Below are 21,045 nucleotides of genomic sequence, written 5' to 3'. Positions count from 1 at the left end.
TAGCAAGTAGAAACTTAGCGGAACCGGAATTTGCACCATGCGTGAAGAAGCTCTAAATGAGTCACGACTGCGCATAATCTTTGTCAGGTTTTTGTCGCAAGAAATCTGTTATTTCAAAAAAATGAAACAGAGGATTTGCAATCAAAAGGGCACGTTATTATGACTATGACAAGTTGTCAACACATAACTGAGTACAAGTCTAAATATGGAACCAACCAATTTCGAATAATTCATGCATATTTTATCGCTGCTTCATCGGACAGTGCAAGGCAAAGAAAGGTGTTTTGTTTGTTTTGACAATGCCAAATAACATTATAATCCTTACTAATTTAATGGCTTGAAAAAAATATATATATGAAAGAAGACAGAGAGTTAAGATAAGATTAAAAATGTATTCCTCAATTGTCTGGTAAAGTTTTATGTTGAGAAATGTGAACAAGGAAATGTTGAAACATATTATTGATGGTTAAACATGATTAAATAATTTTCCATTAATTTAGGGAAAGTCTGGGGTATGTCACACCTGCCGCTTCCCATCCTTCAGACTACATGCTTGTCTGTACTGTGTATTTTTTGGCTGTTACACAACCAAACACATCCATGAGCATGCATTCTCCAAGAATCACAATTTAGGTAACCTATCAAATATTTTCAACTGTATAATCAGTCTGCAATTTGTCTTCATTCTGTAATAAATTAGGAAAGTAGAGCTATACTTCATTAAATATGTTCATGTATCAAATCACTTCCATTTTTTGTTCACAGCTGCTGACATGACATATGGGACAATTTATTGCTTTGAATGTGGAGATTATGTTTATGACAAAGAACTGGAAAGCATTGCTCATCTCCAAAATGAGAAAGCTGCCAAATCTTTAGGTTTATTTCTTATTTTTTAAAATTCATACAAGTTATTTTAGGTTGGTGTTGTAATGGTTTGGGCCATAAGGATTGGACGGGGTACCTCAGTTGGTAGAGCACTTGACTAGTGATGCCTGCCCAGTGGGTCATGGTTTGATTCCCGGTCCAAACATACATTTTCTCATAGAGCAGTTGACCACCCCTGGAATTGCAGGTGAAGGTCCTGCCAGGGCAAATAAGAACTTGTGTCTTCGAGGGTGAAGACAATTTAAAGAAGGAGGAATGTAATGCTTTGGGCCATGGATAGGCCTGGATAGTTTAATTGGTAGAGCACCTGACTAGTTAATAGTGATGCAGGGGTCCCTGGTTCAGTTCCCAGTCCAGCCATACATTTTCTCCTTTCCTGTTACAGTATGTATTCCATATTACCTATAAGCCAAACATGGGCTGAAATAACTTGTATGAATGTTGCATTTACAGATACACACTTCAAAATTTGCTTTAAACATGCTACCAAACTTCCTTTGGATGCTGTATCTGACCTATATTTTCCAGTTATATTTTTGGGGAGCAGGTTCATTCCTTAGTAATTATAAGCCCTATTTTGATCAAACTTGAATGAATTTGGCATCAAAGGAAGAAAGACACCCAGACTAGCTTGCTTTGGATAATTCAATCTGTGTATGTATTATAAGTGGCCAGATTAATGTCCATTCTCAAGTAAATATCTGTCCTACCTTGATCAAACTTGCTTCGATGATGCATCTACAAATAAATGCTACATGTAATTGTCTTTCTGAAAGGCATGTCATGATGAATTTACATGTAAGTAATGAATCTTTCTAAACATTCAGTATGTCGAGACTTTGCCTTTCTTATAGATAAATTCAATGAGATAAGCATTGTCATTTTTGATTGCCTGTTTTATATATATCTTTTTTTCATTGCATTTTCTATCATAGCAGGGTTGAAAACATACAATTTCATAGCATGGGAACCAACAGATGTAGAGGTTGAAATTCTTAGACAAAATCCAAAGAGGAGAAAAGTAGAAAATAAGTCAACTATAGGTAAAATGTTCATATGCAATATGGAATATGGCCTCTATTGTTATTAGCTCACCTGAGCTGAAAGCTTAAGTGAGCTTTTCTGATCACCCACTGTCCATTGTCCATCCGTCTGTAAACATTTTCAACTTTTCTCAAGAACCACTGGGTCAAATTTAGCAAAAGTTGGTACAAAGCATCCTTGGATAAAGTGAAGTTTAAAATGAAGGATGAAATCCCCTTCCAAGGGGAGATAATCAGGAAAAGACAAAAATAGTTTGGGGCCATTAGAAAATCTTCTGCTCTAGAACCACCAGGGCAGAAAAGGTGAAACTTATTTGATATCTTCCTGAGGTAGTGTAAAATGTAATTTTTTCAAATCATGGCACCAGGGGGTAGGGTGGGGCCACAAAAGGGAATCAAAGTTTTGCATTGAAATATGTAGGAAAAATCAAGAACCACCAAAAAAGATGAAACTTAGATGAAAGTTTCCTGAGGTATGTAGATTGTAAATTGTTCAGACCATGGTCCCTTGGGGTAAGGTGGGGCCACAATAGGAAATCAAAGTTTGATAAAGAAATATATTTTTAAAAAAACATTTTAAAAGCATCTCAAGCATAGAAAAGCCATAATTAGTTGTATTAATATAGAAGCAACTTTAAGTAGTGTAGATTCAAGTTGTGTTGAAATCTTGATCCCCAAAGGGTAGGGTGGGGACTACAATGGACGATCATAGTTTTACATAGAAAAAACAGTAGAGCCATGATAAGTTGTAAAGATGCATCCTCTGGTAGTGTAGGTTCAATTTTATTCAAATCATGGCCCCTTTATATAGGATGAGGCCACAAAAGGTGAATCAAAATTTTACATAGGAATACAAAGGGGAAAATCTGATGAAGAACAGAGGGCCAAAGTGAGTGTTGTGGCCCATTGGCCTCTTGTTTCTTTTTGCACGAACCAAAGTTCATCACACTTTTCTGATGACCTGTCGTATGTCTGTCTGTCGGTATCTTCTCTTGAAAAATCATCATTCAGTTGAAATTTTTAACAAAGAAAGTTACTTAACATTCCTGAATTTTTTTTTTACCAAACCTGTTCATCTTTAAACCTTATAAAGGAACATTACTCTATTTCTCATGCAAATGGCAGATAGACTTTCTGACTAAGCATGTTTAGAAGTTGGTTTAGCAGATTTGTATAGAAATTTTGTTTTAATTTGTGATAATGTATAGATTTCTTTCTTTCTGCACAGGATTGAGAGGGCTAATTAATTTAGGAAATACCTGTTTTATGAACTGCATTGTGCAATCATTGATTCACACCCCGGTGCTACGTGACTTTTTCCTTGCTGATAAGCACAATTGTCAAATGACCTCAGTAGAAGCTCAACAGTGCCTTGTTTGTGAGATGGCAAGGCTTTTCCAAGAGGTATTTTGTCATGATTATTTATTATTGAAAAGAGTTAAATGATTTTCACTTAAAATTGCAATAAAAACATAAAATTTTGAAGTATAATTACTATTTGAACAAGACATTGAAGGTTACATAGTTTTTTATATGTATTTTGTTATTACAGTTTTATTCTGGCAATAGAACTCCTCATATTCCATATCGTCTATTACATTTGGTCTGGACCAACGCTCGACACCTGGCTGGTTATGAACAACAGGATGCTCATGAGTTTCTGATCGCAGCGCTTGATGTGCTGCATCGTCACTGTAAAGGTTACTCAGATAATAAGTGTTTATCCATCAACAAGTTCTTCACAGGTTTGTACAGGCTTGTATATTCCCTGTTCATTCAAACAAGCTTTTCTCAGAGGTCTACAGTTCTCGATTGCATTTCAAAAGCCTTTTTTAGCTTCTTTCAGTGGAGAGAATTTCTCTTTGTCTTCCTATCAAATAGACTTCTTCTCTTTTTACTATTTCTGAAATGAACTTCAGTACATTGATAGATGATCTGCAGAAAAATCAAAGGGGGAATACAAGATTGTATGAACATTCATACACATACCTTTATATCTTGTATGTATCATTGACGTAGCATAGTACTTGTATGTGAATACTTTTCGGTCAACTTTGGGTTGTAATTGCATGAATAAAGGTTCTGTCTGTAATGCGGTGTGTAGGTATACAAAAATAAGCAGTTGGATTTCTGACTTTGTGTTGTTCACTTATAAAATATTTTTATTCCTATATATACTGTATACAGGTAAATTTCAGTATCTTGACATAGGCAGGACTATCGGAAAATGTCGAGATATCTGGGGTCTCTAGATATGGGAGTTGAGACTCAACGTCCAAGATTTCACTGCATAGCAAAACCAAGAATAGTTTATTATGTACACGAATTCAGTAGTTAGTTATTTGTCTTATTTTCAGCATTTCCTCCATTTGTTTATCACAAAATCTAAGAAGTTATTTAAAAAATGTCTTATTGATTAAATGATTTCTTTCTAAATTTATTGAGAGTTTTCCATCCGGCATTCTGCTTGTGATGTTTGCATTTTATTAGAACAGGATATGAAATGCGCTGTATAAACTTTGTACATTGCAAATAAAATGCATGCATATTTTTTCTTATTTTATTTCAAAAAAAAGTAATTAAAGAACAAAATATATAAAAGAAATTTTTTATACTGATGTTAAATATGGATGAGTCACGGCTGAATCAGTTATTCGTGACATTGAATTATTTCCTGTTGAATGCATTTTTACCGCAAAATATCATGAAAAATTGTATCATTTCTTACAAGATATATTTGAACTGAATTCAATGTATTTGTTATTCATTGTAATTCAGTTGCCTTTTTCAGATTAAATTTATGATAGGTTTCCATATAAATAATTGTGTGTACATTTACACAGAATCTTGTGGATTTATCAATGATATTACCTGATCATGAGCTGTTAAGAAATTAACAACTAAGAATTCTTGAGATTCATTTACAAACAAAGTCTATATGCAGTCAAAATATGGGTTTGAAAGGTGTGAATTTCTTATGATGTGGAGATACACAGAGTCGTCTGTGCATGACGAGTGACCATCTGATAAACACTTAGGTTTAGTAGAGCAGAAAATTGCCCCATTGTTGACACATACAAGGGAAATTTTACTTTTTGGATTGTGAATATACATCAAAGAAGGAGGGGTACTCTACAACTGAGGTCGACATACATGTACCCAAGTTTTTGAATTCATTTACTGTCGAACTTTGGTATCTCAAACACTGATATCTCAAATACCATGGATATGTCCAATAAATACCATGGATATGTCCAAGTGATTTGGAAGTCCCAACCCCTTATTCTTTGAGTATTTTACCCTGGATATCTCAAATCCTCGGGTATCTCGAAGGTTTTTTCTCAGTTCCATTGAGTTCGAGATAATGAGGTTTGACTGTATATAATAAATACAGCTGTAGGATGTTGACATATCCCAGATTGACGACACATCTGATGTCAAGATACCGAAGTTTACCTGTATATATATATGTAGTCACCTTTGCTTGTGTATTTAGTAATCAGTGATTCTTATAGATTTAATCTGTTTGCATGAGGTGGTAATCACTCTGTGTTCCTCAATCTACCTTTTATCCATACATCAAAGTCTGACTTTCTTGTAATGTTCAAAATTCTGTCTGTATTTTTAACTGTTTGTTACCAATAAAACATGCTATATATAAAGGCAAAAGTTTTTGATGCATGAACAACTGTTTTGTCATGTTCTTGAGTACAAGTGCTTTTTTTGTTCCCAGTAACGATTGTCAAATTGCAAACTGTTTTGATCACAAATACTCTAAGCATATTTATTTTTCTTTCTGAAAATTACTTCAATATAATATTTTGAAATAATGCAATCTTTGTTCATATCCAATAATACAACAAGTTAACTGTATAAATATAGAATATTAAATTCATTTTTGAAAAAAATACGTTTTCAAGCATAATACATCATGCACATACATGTATATGCTGTGTGTTACATAGAATGTAATTGTAGACTCTTTGTTATAATTCTATAGGGAGAAACGGAATGGCTTCAGGGAATCCACATCACTGTAACTGCATCATCGACCAAATCTTTACTGGTGGTTTACAGTCGGATGTTACATGTCAGCAGTGCAAGTATGTCACTACAAATCTGACTACAGAGGGATCACTTTTTGTCAAGTGTCTGACCGCATTTTTCCATCTGTCTGTGCAGAAAATTTTCTCATAAGACTTTAGTCCTTTATGGAAATAATGCTAAAGAGTTTATGTCCACAGTGTCAGATGTTGGACACATTGACAGAAATATGTTATCTGTTGAGGTTATTTTAATTTTCCCGTTATTATGAAAGTAATCAGAGTTGAAATTTTGTTCTGTAGTTTTTGCATTGCCTGATAGATCATGCATCTTGATAAGATCTAAGGTTTTGTGAAGTCTTTGAAACTGTTTTATAAAAAGATGATATATGCACCCCATAAAAAGATTTTTTTTTTTTTAATTAAATTTGAAAAGAAATCAATTTTTAAAGACTCACCTTGGATGCTTATTAGCATGAAATAATTTTTTTTTTAAGTGATATCTTTCATATTTGGCAATTATATCACATACATTGAAAATGCTGATTATAAAAAAAAGCATGCAATTTTTTATCAGATGCCTGGATGCATTTGATTTTTTTTTATCCTAATTAAAATGTACTCGTTGATAAATCTTTGTTTAGAAAATGCATAATTGGTGCTTTATTCATGTTTTCTAAAAATGTATTTGAGATTTGATAATTTTCTCTTGGCTGGTCACCTTGAGAGGAGCATGCAGGGAGAATCTAAAGAATTCTTTTTTTTCTAATGCCAACCTTTTATAAGGTTAGCCTTAATCTAATGCTCTTTAGTTATTTTACTTGTTTAGGGGGAAAAAACAAAAAAAAATTAAAAACATATTACTGTGTTATTTAAAACAGGTTTATATCATAGTAATCACATCTGACTTTTTTCAGTAAAGGAAAATATTCTGTTGTAGTAATGTGTCAACCACAATAGATCCAATATGGGACATTTCTCTTGACCTGGGACCAGGTGCCATACCAAATGCTCTCTTAAATGTTAATAACTCCAGCTCCTCACCAAGTTCAGGTGAGTGCTGCTGTCAGAAGATGTTAAATAAATAGAGGATTGTTTGATTTTATTGGATAGATTTACATATTGTAGTTATATGTATTTGCAACTGTGCTACTTTATTCTTTTGTCAGAAATGATTTAAATCATTGATTTCCTGCAAATGACAATTATACCTAGATCTGTCATGTTGTGCAACACTGTACAACAAACAAAAATGACTTCAGATCAAGACCAAAAAAAATTACACCTTTAGGAATTTGACCATGTTTGAACAGTTTCAACCAGTTCTCTGTAGTGTAAAAAATTTTCAGTGTTCATTCTTGAAGCCAATTTTATTTGATAAATAGTAATTAAGGTGATTATTTTTAATTTGACAGGTTTTACAAATAGTCCAGGAACTTATGAACCTACCTCATTATTAGACTGCTTAAAACGGTAAGTAGCAGGAGGGAATACATGTAATTCTAATTTCAGTGAAATGGATTGATTAAAATACATCTCTCAGATCATTAGAAAATGAAACAAGTTGATGTATCTATAGATAAACTATTCAAGTTTCTCAATACCTGCAGATTTACAAAGCCTGAGCACTTAGGCAGTTCAGCTAAAATCAAGTGCAGTACTTGTCACAGTTACCAGGAGTCCACCAAACAGCTGACCATGAAGAAGCTACCAATAGTGGCCTGTTTTCATCTCAAGGTTTGTTCAAGCCTTTGAGGAAGCATGACATATTTACATGTACATGACCTTTGTATGCCCCACCATGAATATGGCCAGGGCATATTGTGTTTGTCATGTCCATCTTCTGTCCTTCCATCCATCCTTCCATCCATCTGTCTGTCCATCCATTGACCTCACTTTTCTTAAATTTGAGTTTAGCTCAGTTTCAAAGAAACTGTTCAAGATATTTTTATCAAACTTCATATGCTGATACATATTGATAAGAGCTATTCAACTACATCAACATTTTTGGACGTTGACCTTTCCTTTGACCTTCACCACACTTTTCTTAAATTTGTGTTTAGCTTAATTTCAACGAATCTATCAAAGATGTTTTTATAAAATTTCATATGCTGATACATATAAGTAGGAGCTATTCAACTGCATCAAAAAGTTTTTGGTCTTGACCTTTCCTTTGACCTTGTTTTCATTTTTCTTAAATTTGCATTTAGCTTAGTTTCAAAGAAACTATTCAAGATATATTTATCAAACTTCATATGCAGATACATAGTAGTGATAGGTATTCAACTGCATCAACAGTTTTGGACCTTAATCTTCTCTATGACCTTGACCTTACTAGTCCAAAATTTGTGTTAGCTGAATTTCAAAGAAACTATTCAAGATATTTTTATCTAACACGTATACTGACACATATTGGTGAGAACTTATCAAATGCATCCAATAATTTTTACGTTGATCTTTTCTGTGACCTTTGAATTTGCTATTTGTTGTGTTTAAAACTCAATTTCAAAGAAATATTTTCATCATACATCATACACCAATTTAAATTTGTGAGAGCTATTGAATCGTATCATAATAATTAATTTTCTGACCTTAACCTTCCCTGTGACATCGACCTCACTATTCCTCATTTACCCTAATCTTTAACAAGGAAGCAAGGTGCATTTTTTTTCATGTTGCTAAATGAACCTGGGACAGGACATTCATGCCCTATGTACAATTTTCTAGTCTTAAGAATATCTCTGTAGTTCAGTTATTTATTGGTTCTTGAGACAAAAGTTCAGTAAAATACAAGAGCACTTTTACGCTTTTTTTGTGCGTATCTTTTAATGTACATGTCATTTTTATGCTGCCTAGTTGTAATGTACATGTACATGGAATGTAACAAAATTTTCATAGAGAATATGCAATATATTGTACAATGAAACTCGAGAAATGTTGAGAAGAGATGTGGGTCCCTATTGTATGTAATTTACGGTTGTCATATGCCACATTTTGATATTATTTGTTTTCCCCACAATGCACATACAAGTACATAGTTTGTTAATACATTACAGAGATTTGAGCACTTAACAGGCCTCCACAAGAAGATCTCAACTTTTGTATCATTCCCAGAGGAGTTGGACATGACTCCGTTTATGTCCTCCTCCCGCAATAACAACAATGGCTACAGGAATCAAATTGTACAGGAATCTGCCAAAGGTCTTTCATGTGATAACAAGTAAGTCTCTAAACTAATCCAAATCTAAGGAAATTGGTATAAAAAAATTGTCGTATCTTCAGATAAAAATCTAGGCAGTTTTACCATATAAGGTGGTGATGTTTTATTTATGTAGATATTCATTGTTTGCTGTTGTGAACCATATGGGTACGATAGAATGCGGACACTACACCTGTTTTATCCGACAACACAAGGACCAGTGGTTCAAGTGTGATGACCACCTCATCACTAAAGCAACACTTAATGACGTGCTTAAAAGTGAAGGGTGAGGTGGATTTTTTATAGGAACATCAAATTATTAATTGAAATAAATTTGATTAATTAATCAAATTTATTTCATTAATTGACATGGTTGTTTTAGGGATCAAAATTTTAAAAAAAGATTGAACACTTTCTAATATAGCATAGTATTGGATACTTATTAATAAAGTGTTTAAGTTTGATGCAGAAGCTGTTAAATACATGTCCCAGTACATGTAATTTAGAGTCTTGTTAATATATAGCACGCCATCTCATGAAAACGCCATGTTTACTTATAATACATTTGAACAGAAGTACCTAAGTAGATCCATTATCACTCTTTTGAAAAATTGAAATATTTTCCCAAGAAAGCTCAGATGAGAGCACTATAAAGTACAAAATTTGCATCTATTCAGTATGTTTTGCAGGTACCTACTGTTTTATCACAAGCAGATTTTGGAATACCAGTGATGGAAGAGGATCATGGGAAGCTGTTATTATCTGAGGGTTTCCACAACTTGTCTTTCTTGTAGGATTCAAAGTATTAATAGATTAGTCTTTATATTTTAGTACATTTATACATGTATCTACTAATGTTCTATAGCAGTTCAGTTGCTAGTCATATATAGTTCAATGAAATAGACATGAACAGCTGATTATTGAATTAGACATAATAATTTGACAACAGATCTGGAATAATTGTACGGTTGTGCTTGGCATGACTTGGGTGATATTTTGGATTTATATAGGTTAATTGTTATGCCTCAATCAGTTTTTGCTCAGTTTATATTTGATCTCACTGACAGAGACAGGACAAGATTTCACCAACTTTTTTTTTCATAGTGCTTGATATGTTGAACATTCATTTGTGCCCTCAGTTCACAGATACATGTACATAGTTGCATGAAATAAGCATCTTACAGTATTTATTTTTCATGTTTGTTGTCAAATCTTGTTAGGAAAAAAAATTTCCAAGATTGTAGAAGCATCATAAAAACAACTTCTCTGTTTGAAATTCTTGATATCAACAATTTCTGTTATACAAAACATTTTCTTTAAACCATCAAGCAAGCATATAGGCACAAAAATGCACTAATGTTTTTGTCTCTGTTTTTTGGCCCACTTGGATTCAGCATTTCACTAATTCCTTAATAGTGGAAATATATTTTGATAGATGTCATTTTGTACTGATTTCCTTGACCAGAATAATGTTGTCCATTTGTGTAACAATTTATAGAGAAAAAATATGGTGCAGATAAAAGTGTTCTACAGAAAAAAAATTCAAGTTGGTACTTTAATGTTGTGTACATAGTGATGTGCATTCATTGCATGTGTATATAATGTTTTCCCAGTGGTATGTGATTGAGTGTAGTCAAAGTGTTATAAAGTGGAAAATTGAATGAATGTGAATGCATGAGTCAGTGGAAGAAAATACATGTTTTTACATGTATTTTTGTACAGAAAGGTGTGTTTTGCTTTGTTTTTTTTTTCTTGCCAAAAATATATTCCAAATCTTGAGCCTTTTTGATCTTCATTGTAAATGATTTTTGACAACCTTTTTTTTCTCCATTTTGAAAGTGCTGCAAAAAGCATTGATTGCTGTAAATGTGTATTCAAAATATGAGTGTTTTGTGATATGAATTGGAATCCTTCAATGTATTAATGTGAATAGGAATTTGTGTATAGAGTGATTGTAATATATTACTAATGTATTTATTTATTGAGGAGATTGTCATGAATAGAAATTATGACTACAGACATTTTTTCCAGATCAGTTTGTTAATTATTGAATTTTCTTTCTTCTTTTTTTTTTTTTCTTTTTTTTTTTCGTTGAGTTTATATATAATCTTTATTTTCTGTTTTCTCCAAAAAATTTAAACCACCACTGCTAGAATATCTCCCAGATGTAATATTTGTACTAGACTGGATGTTGGAATTCCTAGGAATATAGGTGTATTTTTATGTGGGATTATGTATTATCACACAAGCTAGTCTTTAAATTTAAGAACAGTGTTCAGGTATGATGTTATAGAAGAGATGCATGCATCTTGTATAAAGTAAACAAAAATAACATCTTCATAGATTAGTTTAATAATGTTGGAGTAAGTAAAATAATGTTGGAAACATGAATGGTTTCATGCATCCTAGAATATCTGACTTGTTTTAGTTCTAGTTTTACATTTTGTATAATTCTTTTCCCCAACAAAATTTTCTGTTAGATTTGGGACACTTGTATCAAAAACATGCCTCATTGGTGGATCCAGTTTAAGGTACAGATTTACACCCCAGGTGATTTTGAATTATTTGTGGTATTTTAAAAAACTACACTAAGATGGCTCAATTCTAACATTAATAATGGACACTCTTGATCCTGTTAAAAAAAATCTTGGATCCGTCCCTGTGCTTATCACATACATCATGTCGTTAGATATATATTGCTTCCCCTGTAAATCATGTTTTTTTTATGATTAGCAGTGGAATCTATTTAAAAATTATTGGTGGATAGAGGCAAAAATAACCAGGTGTTTTTAATGTATCGAAAAAATTCCACTTTTTAAGAAATTCTTGTAATGTACTGTTGTTTTGCTTTTGAGACCCCGAGGTGAATGAATTATAATTATTAGTGAGTGCATAATTAGAAATCGTGGAATTAATGATATTCGAACTATTCTGTGATAATGATTCAAGAACGCACACTGCTTTTTAGAGGGGAAAAAACCTGCGCTACCTCACTTATTTGTGCTAAACAGGGGAGCATTACATGGTTTATTCAGTCATATCACATTTGTTTTCACATAGATGCCTTAGTTAAGTTTCAAGCTGATTTTCTTTGTTTAATGAGCTGAAGAGTTTGTATTTTGTATACTTTGATTTATATGTAAGGCAGAATGCTTGAACTTTTGTGTGTGTTTAAAGCAGGGACCTTTTTTTCAGGTGATGTTTTTTGATCCTATCTTTGCTGTGATATAATGTTCATTTAGTACATGTATGTGATGTGAACAACGAACACGTAATTCCTAACCTTGTATGATCAAATTTTTTTCCCTCAACCACCTCCCCCTACATCATTCTTGTATGGAATTTCCTAAGAGGTATTTAATATAGCAAAGTTAAGTCTAGAATTATGAAATCTCTATTACATTTAAAATTAGAATCTTAAGTTTTCTGATAATGCCAGCTGCAGAGGAACCAATAATTCACATAAACTGTTTTGATCAGAATTTAATTGTCCACCATTCTTCTCTGAACATTCACATTTCGGACATTTCGGACTTGTCAGCTATGCCCTTTACCAGGTGATGTAAATAACAAAATTAAAAAAACAAACAAACAAAAAGTAAAAAGTTTACTTACTTTGTATAGATTTAAGTTTTTTTTTTTTTTTTTTTTTTTTTTTTTTTTTTTTTTTTTTTTTTTTAAATTTTGGCCTTCAGCGCATCAGTGGAGATGCAACAGGGGTTAAAATTTGTACATGGGGATATATAAAGCCCAGAATTTTAAATCTTAACCTAGCTATTATAGAACAACAGGACCATAAGAAGCTGAATTCACAAGTTCAACATGCAGTATAGAAACAAATTTTTAAATGTAAAATCAAGGCTTTTGGTGCTAAAATCGGAGTATTCTGAATTTTTTTTCTTGGAAACTACAAGGCTTAAATGTAAAGGATTATTTCTCGAACATCTTCAAGTACTAGTTTACAAGTTTGTGCAAGTCACATGGAGAGAAGCATTGTGGCACGTGTGTCATGTTTGTTATAATTTTTAGATGCAATTTTGACAGTTTGAGAACTGTTACGTATGGATTCATTTTGGTAATATTAAGTACCAGTCAGTTGAGAGGGAGGGGGGGAGGTGTTTCTTTCTCACATTCAAGGTTTACACAGGCTTACTAAAAATACGGTGGATCCATGACTTTCTGTTATAATGTGGAAAATGAAGTACTTATATGTAGTACTTTAATGGCTAAGAAAGCATTCATGTAACCAAGATGTTGTATTGATTACGAATTTCAGGTGTCCATTATGTTAAAATTTATTTTGAACATGCTCTCTTGCTTATGCAAGAGAAATACTCATTGTCTAGATGAAAACAACATTAATTGGAAATCTTGATTCATGGAATGAATTAAGTCAGTTTACCATTTAGATCATTCTGTTTTTATGCAGGATTTAATTTAGTGTACTACTTGTAATCTAGCATTCATTAATTTTGGAGCAGCAAGTCATTGGAAAGGAGGCCGCATATTTTAAAATTTTATTTCAGGCAAATGCTTACTGTAAATCAGTATTAAGATTTTTCATGCAAAAATTTTTAGGGTACTGATTTGAATATATGATTTCTTATCAGGGAATTGAGGAAATTTGTGTACGTGAGATGTTAAGCAGTGTAATATGGTGACTGTTTATTGATTGATTCAGCTGGCTGAAAATGAATGAATTTAGAAAAAATTGGGTAAAAAAAAGAATAAATAGGTTTTGAGAAAATACATGTTCAGGACATCCACTAGTGTTCAAATAGTGCCAGTCCAATAGAAAATTAACTTCTTTATTAGTTGTATTTTCTTAAAATGTAGAACTGTTGCAATCTTTGCAGAATTCAGAATTCCTGTTTTGCTTGCAAGGTGCCACATCAAAATGTGTGCCAAATATCACAGATTTGTAGACCAGTTTAACTGTGTATTGTGAAATATCTTAATAAAGTGTTGAAATTGATTCTTTCTTTTTTTTGAGACATGAAAAGTCTCTTGATTTTGAGGAAGTGCAGATCTTCTAAGACATGAAATTTAGAGCCAAAATACTATATGGCTATCTCTTGCACAAGTTGGCCTCTTTGATGAATGTTTGTAGGTGTGCAAGCTGAGGTTGTCAAAGCTAGGAGCCATTATAGAGATCTATAATGTGAGCTCAAAAAAAAAATTATGTAGCCATGTGCACATTTTTCAAAGAAAGCTCATGTATATTGTTGATATCCGAGTTTGTCCCTGTACATTTTATAGTTTGTCTTTTGATGGATCATTATTGTGTGACATGTCCTGTCCATCAGTTTGTCTTCACACTGTGCTCAGTCAAGGATCATCAAGTCTTTGTCAGATGATGCATTGGATGAAACCCAATATTCAGACTAGCTCAGAGGATGCCATTAAAGCTACTAGTAATTCATTGAACAATTTATGTTTCTTGTATATCTTGCTGCTGATTTTAATTTTTAGAAAAGGGACCTTCAGTCTCCAATGTATAGATACTAATTACGACAACCTTTATAGCCCTTAATGACCCACAATGTCTTGTTTTAAATTTCTTGCTTTTATCACATAAAGAAGGAAGTGCCTAGGAAAGGAAGTACTGATATTATCATGTAACAAGAAATAAGATTTTGTATTTTTTTTAATTATTAATTAAACAATATACAGTATGTACATTTAATTAAAAATTAACAAGTCATTTAAATTCAACGATTCCTCCTCCCACAGCAAGAAGTTAAACTGGAAATAATCCTCCTGAAAACACCCTGTCTGGGCTGAAAAAAAAGAAAATACGTGTTTGAAGTCCAATCTGATTGAAACAAACACCTTACAGATAATTGTTTGTTTGTTTGTTTTTTATCTGATGAAAAGAAAACATGGTACATATTTTCCATGTGAGTCTGACCAAACATCATGAGAAATTCTCACCTCAACAATTTTCTTCTGGTTATCACTGGCAGCCGCCGAAAAAGCCTTCTGCAGGGCAGTCGTAGACATCTTCCTGGCCTGTGACAAACAAATAAGGAAAGATAAAAAAAAAATAAAATGAATTCTGAAATAAATATTTCAAGTAGAATATTGATTGTTTATTACATACCTCCATCTCCATTGTCTTGGATAAGGCAATATGTACAGCAGGGCTAGCACTGCTGCTTGTCTAAAACAGTATCATAAAAATATGTTAACATATCAGTAAAATCATGTAAGACTAATTAGTGTTGTCAAATTGTAACTTTTGAATTCACTACGATACCGGTATTAAATACAAAAAAATTACAGTAAATTTTATACAGGTTCTATACAACAAAGAGTATCTAAAGAAGTGCAATCAGATCATAAAAGCAATAGCTTTGAAATAATCCAATGAATATTCTTGCTTTTTTTTTTATTTTTTCAATGCAAAATATGCAAACAAGTTAAAAAACCAAGATGTGTCTGTGAAACACTGATGCCCTGTGTGATATCTCATGGTCAATGGTTAAAGTTTTTCAAATGCAAATCAAACTCTAAGGTCAAGGTCATGAGATCACAAATGTTAGTGCCCAAAGAAAGGTCTTGTCAAAAGGAAACACCTGTGAAAAGTGAAATCTACTGCAACAACCATTCAGAAATTATGGTCAAGGTTAAAGTTCTTCAAAAGTAGGTAAAACTCCAAGCTCAAGGCCATGGGGTCAACAACATTGGTTCTTTAAAAAGAAGAGTAGTGTCACAAAGAATACAAATGTGAAATATAATAATGTGAAATCCCCAGTACCAAGGGTTCAAAAGTTATGGCCAAGGTTGAAGTTTTTACAAAAGTAAAAAAGTCAAATGCAAATCAAACTCTAAGGTCAAGGTCATGAGATCACAAATGTTAGTGCCCAAAGAAAGGTCTTGTCAAAAGGAAACACCTGTGAGAAGTGAAATCTACTGCAACAACCATTCAGAAATTATGGTCAAGGTTAAAGTTCTTCAAAAGTAGGTAAAACTCCAAGCTCAAGGCCATGGGGTCAACAATATTGGTTCTTTAAAAAAAAGAGTAGTGTCACAAAGAATACAAATGTGAAATATAATAATGTGAAATCCCCAGCACCAAGGGTTCAAAAGTTATGGCCAAGGTTGAAGTTTTTACAAAAGTAGGTCAAACTCCAAGGTCAAAATTGTTGGTCTTGTCACAAGGAATACATACTGATTTGAACTACGAAAGCCTTGCATCAACCATTCAAAAGTTATGGCCAAGTTTAAAGTTTTTCAAAAGTAGGTCAAAATCCAAGGTCAAGGTCAAAAAGTCAAACATATTTGACCAAGGGAAGGTCTTACCACAAGGAATACACATGTGAAGTATAAAAGCCCTAGCATCAACCGTTCGAAAGTTATGCCGAAGGTTACTGTTTAGTAAGATTTTGAAAAAGTAAGTCACACTCTAAGGTCAGGGTCAAGAGGTCAGATATGTTGATACCTAAAGAAAGATCTTGTCACAAGGAATACATATGTCAAATATGAAAGCCCTAGCTCCAACCAATCAGAAGTTAATTTGGGCAAAGTTAAAAGTTTTTGTGGATAAAGAGACAGACTGACGGACAGAACAAAAACTATATGCCTTCGAATCTTCGATTACGGGGACAAAAAATATTTTGTTTTCTTTTTTCGTCGCTTTTGATTTGATTTGTTTTGTTTTGTTACTTTCGGAAACATATGTTAGCTCCCGTTTCTTCAACGCACTGACTGACTACAATAGAAAACATGAAATTAATGCATCTATCATGTAAAAGTGAAATTCTTAAAAAATCAGTAGAGTAATAAAAGTGGATATACGATTGAAAAAAAAATGTTCTGCTCTTTTTTACCTGGGCCATTTCTCCATCACTTCTGCTCATCTCGGCAGCTGACGAGAAGGCATTCTGTATGGCTGTCAGGCTCATCTTTTTGGCCTTAGACAATGGCAAAAATTAAAATAAACTTTCAAATCTATGACGGACAGAGAATAATTCTAAAGAAATCTGGTAGATACACGGTGTAACAATGTTAACTTTCTTTTTTTAAATGTGCAATTACCAGTATTTTTTGGGCGAGGAGGTATATACATGTACATGTACCTGCAAATCCAGTTTCTCATCCCAAGTATTTTCAATACAAATGTAGGACATCCTTCGTGTCTGAAGTATAAATGCAACAAATGGTGTGCTGAGAGCATGCCTTTTTTAAAAGGAAAAAAACACACACAAAAACAGCCAAAAGAACAAAGAATTCTGCCCCTAGTATATTTTTGAACATATATTTAGAAAATGAATTAAGTTTTCGAAAATTCGTGCATGAACCACGACGCTTCAAACCACAGGTGCTTGCCCCCCCCCCCCCCCCCGTTCCATGCCTCAAGGGTACTCCGACTATTTTGTATAAATGATATAAAAGAGTTCTCTTTTTGTATCAGAGTGTGAATTTTGATAAAAGGTTAGTTTTAGGTCATATTTTGGATGTTCAATTGTAATACTTTGTGAATGTGTCGTAGAAAAATATATAGTATAAAGAAGTCGGAGAACCCTAGGGGTAAGGAATGAAGGGGGGGTCCCGTCCCCTAGCGCCTGTGCTTCACGCCGGCATATTTCATGAAGTGCGTTAATATGGCGTGAAGCGTTGCATTTCATGTATTTTTAAGAATTAAATTCATGTCTTAAATTTAAATCCTTATTTTTGTGTCTTACCTCTGCTAACACCATGTCCTGGCTCTGGTCCTGAACGGGGTCAAGAACAGCCGTGCTTGACTGAAACAGAAAATAAACGTATGTTGTTGGTGAAAATGAAATTATTATTCAAAGATACTCGTGACGTAGTTTGGTCTCTCCATTCCGAAATTTGGGCCATGGACTTACTGTGGTTAAATAAATATAAACTGTATATTGTTCATGTATTTTAGTTTTTTACTCCATTATTAAAGGTACATTTTTGTTTAATTTCGCACAAATTAAATGACAATACAAAACAAAAACTACGGAAACAAATAACTTAATTTTGTACCCCCTGCTGACACTCCTGGTAATCAGTACCGCTCTCTTCGTCTGTCAACACCTCTAGAGCATCTCTAAAAACGCTGGATCCGCTCGTGGAAGCCTAGAAAACGGTACACTATTACCTCATTCCATAGATAAAAAACTAATTCGTGCGGATTTCATCATAATTTTATAATTGTAGACTTTAACTTTCAATTTATTAAACATTCAGAATCTGGATTCATGAATTTTATTTATGAAATATACACGCATGTAATTTATGGTAATACTAGAAATTCAAACTCACCATTTCTTTTTCAGCAGCGACTTCCACTGTTTTCTTAAAGATTATACATGTACATGTATTATAATTATATATATATATACAATGTATAATGAGTAAAGCGAGAAAAGTTTGCAATAATTTCGAAAGACCTATAAACAACATTCCAAAGGAAGAGGTCCTGTTAAATAAAATAAAAAATGAAGACACGGTCCGAAATCTGAATATCTACCCCCCCCCCTTTCCAAAGAGTGCTGATCTAATAAGTTTAAAAAAAAAAAAAACAAATGATTTTTTTAATTATCTATATCTTTCACTAATATGATCTATGAAGATCTTTCTATTCTGCAAATTTGTAAATATCTCTTTCGTACTTGTTCAAAATTTCTGCTATAAGTTTTTCGTTCAACATTCGTTTGCATACATTTTCCTAGAAGTTATTGGTCTATTTATTTATTTGCACACATTGAAAATATCTTATAGTTCAATACTTTACCTCTCCATTCTCCTGTGGCGACTTTCCTGGATTATCGTCCATTATGTTTACTTCTAGCTTTCGCTCGACTTAAATAAAAGTATGACATATTTGAGAGAGAGAGAGCAAAAGGAAAACTTGATCTGATTTTATACTTTTTAAATTTCATAAGTGAAAGTTAATGACTATTGATAACCATGTGCGTATACTTACAAGTATTTGGGTTCACAATGTACGATTGATCCAATTCTGATTCAATTCTTGACACTTTTTATGTCAACTGGAATTCGTGATTCCGAATGATAGATTTCTTATACAGCCTCTCTATTTCTGGAAAACAACAACAATGTTAATGAGTTCCACATTTAAATAAATATTCTTGCTATAATGATTCTAACATCTAAAGCATTTCATTATTTTATTTTCTACCTACCACAAATTATGTCTTGTGAAGCAAGAGACAAGAAGTCTATTATGACGTCATTCCATTGTGATGCGTCACCTAGGTTAAAGTATGAACGTTAACTCTGTATTATTCGCAGGAAAATCTTTGACGCTGACTTCTAATCAGTGTTGTGCGTAGGTACCAAGAAGACACGGGGGCGTGTCTCCCCCTTCCAATAATTTTGCCAATACATAAGTATAATCAATGGATAAGTCTCAATATGTCGCTCAGCTGAAATAAAAGTCTCTCAAATGGGATTAAAGCACAGGTTTTTTAATCGGGGGCTTTACTGATTTTACTCTACATGAGATTTATATCAATGTCCCTGAAATTCATAAATTGTACTATATATTATACAATTATTGCTCTTTTTTTCATACGATAATTTAGCCAACCGAGGATAACAATATTCACCTGGGGCGAAGTGAATATCGCACTCTAAGGGTGACTAAATCATCCTATTGACTGAAAAAACGGCATTAATTGATTTTTTATATGATTTTAATTATTACATATAAATGACACAAACTCGTCAAGCAAAGCATATGCCATGAAGTGTTCTTGACTGTTAACTGTTGTTGATTGTTGACATTTGTCGAAGTCACTAGAAAAGCACGTATAAAATAAGCATAGCCGGTTATTTTAATTTGGAATTTCTAAATCTATTTTAAGGGAAAAAATTAAATGTCTAGCATGTTGCATCGAAGTGAGGGAGTAGGGCAGGAAGGGGGAAAAATGACAATTAACTTGAAAAAAAACTTTGACAAGCCAAAAAAGATGAGAATTCTGCAAAACTTCAAACTCCTTTTAGGGGGTGGACGGAAGAGGGGGGAGGGGGGGGGGGGGGTTATGGTCCATGAGCATAGGATACTGGATCCAAAAAAAAAAAAAAGACGGGAGGGGGAACCAGTCGGGCTTTCAATGATACTAATACAAAAGTAAAAATTTACATTCAGAAAACAAATTGGGGAGGGGGTATTGGTCTAATCAGATTATTTATTTTCATGCCTTCGCTCAAACTCCAAAAACTATATGAATTCCGTAGGGGAGGGTGGTGTAGTTCACCTGTGTTCACAGGAGTAGGCAATTTTTTCATTTGAAAAAAATAAAAATAAATGAGAAAAGGCATAAATCCGACTGACCAGTCAGCTTCGCGAGCGTCTAACGGACGAAGCGCCTCGACTTTGTACATATTTCCCTTAGTTTTACATGTATATAAAAAAGTATTTAATTTTTTTTTAATTGCATTTTTGGCACACAGGTTGGAAAATCTCTTATAAGCATGCGCAAAAGTTGGACAATTTTACACAAAATCGGTAATATTAATTATATTTCTTAAGATAAAAAGATTAAATTGTTTATTCTTTTTCTGTTATATTACAGAAGTGTAAATACAACTTTCTGAATTGCAACAAATATATATTGTTCTTAATTTCAATTCCAAAAGTGACGGTCGTTATTATTTACAAATAGCTGATCCTTGCCCTTATGTCAGATCACAATATGAAGAAATTTTAACACAGACAGTAGGAAGAGTAATAATTTATTATCACAAAATAAAATTAAAAATATGTCAAATATATGAAAATAAAATTAAGTGTCATACCTACTAAATTCATATTAGAAAACATAATAAAGCACTGCATCCTATACGTCAGAATATCACAATTTTATATGTGGTTGTGAGAAAACAATAC

The 21,045-nt window shown here is 33.0% G+C and overlaps 2 protein-coding genes across 3 annotated transcripts; one reads left to right on the top strand and one right to left on the bottom strand.

Annotated features, from left to right (window-relative positions):
• The first annotated feature begins 60 nt into the window (after positions 1–60).
• On the top strand, positions 61–11,200 carry LOC133190406 (ubiquitin carboxyl-terminal hydrolase 22-like). Of its 2 annotated transcripts, none has more exons than XM_061326024.1 (13): positions 61–279; positions 501–633; positions 766–879; positions 1,827–1,931; positions 3,160–3,335; positions 3,484–3,631; positions 5,932–6,034; positions 6,915–7,027; positions 7,390–7,447; positions 7,585–7,711; positions 9,031–9,194; positions 9,310–9,459; positions 9,863–11,200. In XM_061326024.1, exons 1-13 carry the CDS (start codon positions 160–162, stop codon positions 9,903–9,905), a joined length of 1,554 nt encoding a protein of 517 aa, XP_061182008.1. In that variant the 5' UTR covers positions 61–159; the 3' UTR covers positions 9,906–11,200. The 2 variants fall into 2 exon arrangements, with proteins under 2 accessions (XP_061182008.1, XP_061182007.1); XM_061326023.1 differs by having other exon boundaries at positions 3,484–3,676.
• A 3,602-nt stretch (positions 11,201–14,802) lies between these two features.
• Positions 14,803–19,215, bottom strand: LOC133190914 (uncharacterized). Its single transcript, XM_061326598.1, has 10 exons — positions 19,117–19,215; positions 18,925–18,992; positions 18,453–18,485; positions 18,174–18,266; positions 17,861–17,920; positions 17,255–17,314; positions 17,006–17,089; positions 15,277–15,336; positions 15,108–15,185; positions 14,803–14,953 (listed from the first exon to the last, which is right to left on the bottom strand). Exons 2-10 carry the CDS (start codon positions 18,964–18,966, stop codon positions 14,885–14,887), a joined length of 579 nt encoding a protein of 192 aa, XP_061182582.1. The 5' UTR covers positions 18,967–18,992; positions 19,117–19,215; the 3' UTR covers positions 14,803–14,884.
• Between the last annotated feature and the right edge of the window lie 1,830 nt (positions 19,216–21,045).

Source organism: Saccostrea echinata, unplaced genomic scaffold (assembly GCF_033153115.1).
Source record: "Saccostrea echinata isolate AGI-Se365-2 ecotype Australia unplaced genomic scaffold, CSIRO_AGI_Sech_v1 ptg000022l, whole genome shotgun sequence".
NCBI lineage: Eukaryota > Metazoa > Mollusca > Bivalvia > Ostreida > Ostreidae > Saccostrea > Saccostrea echinata.
The sequence above is the reverse complement of the archived record's forward strand: the minus strand, read 5'-3'. Positions and strand labels throughout refer to the sequence as shown.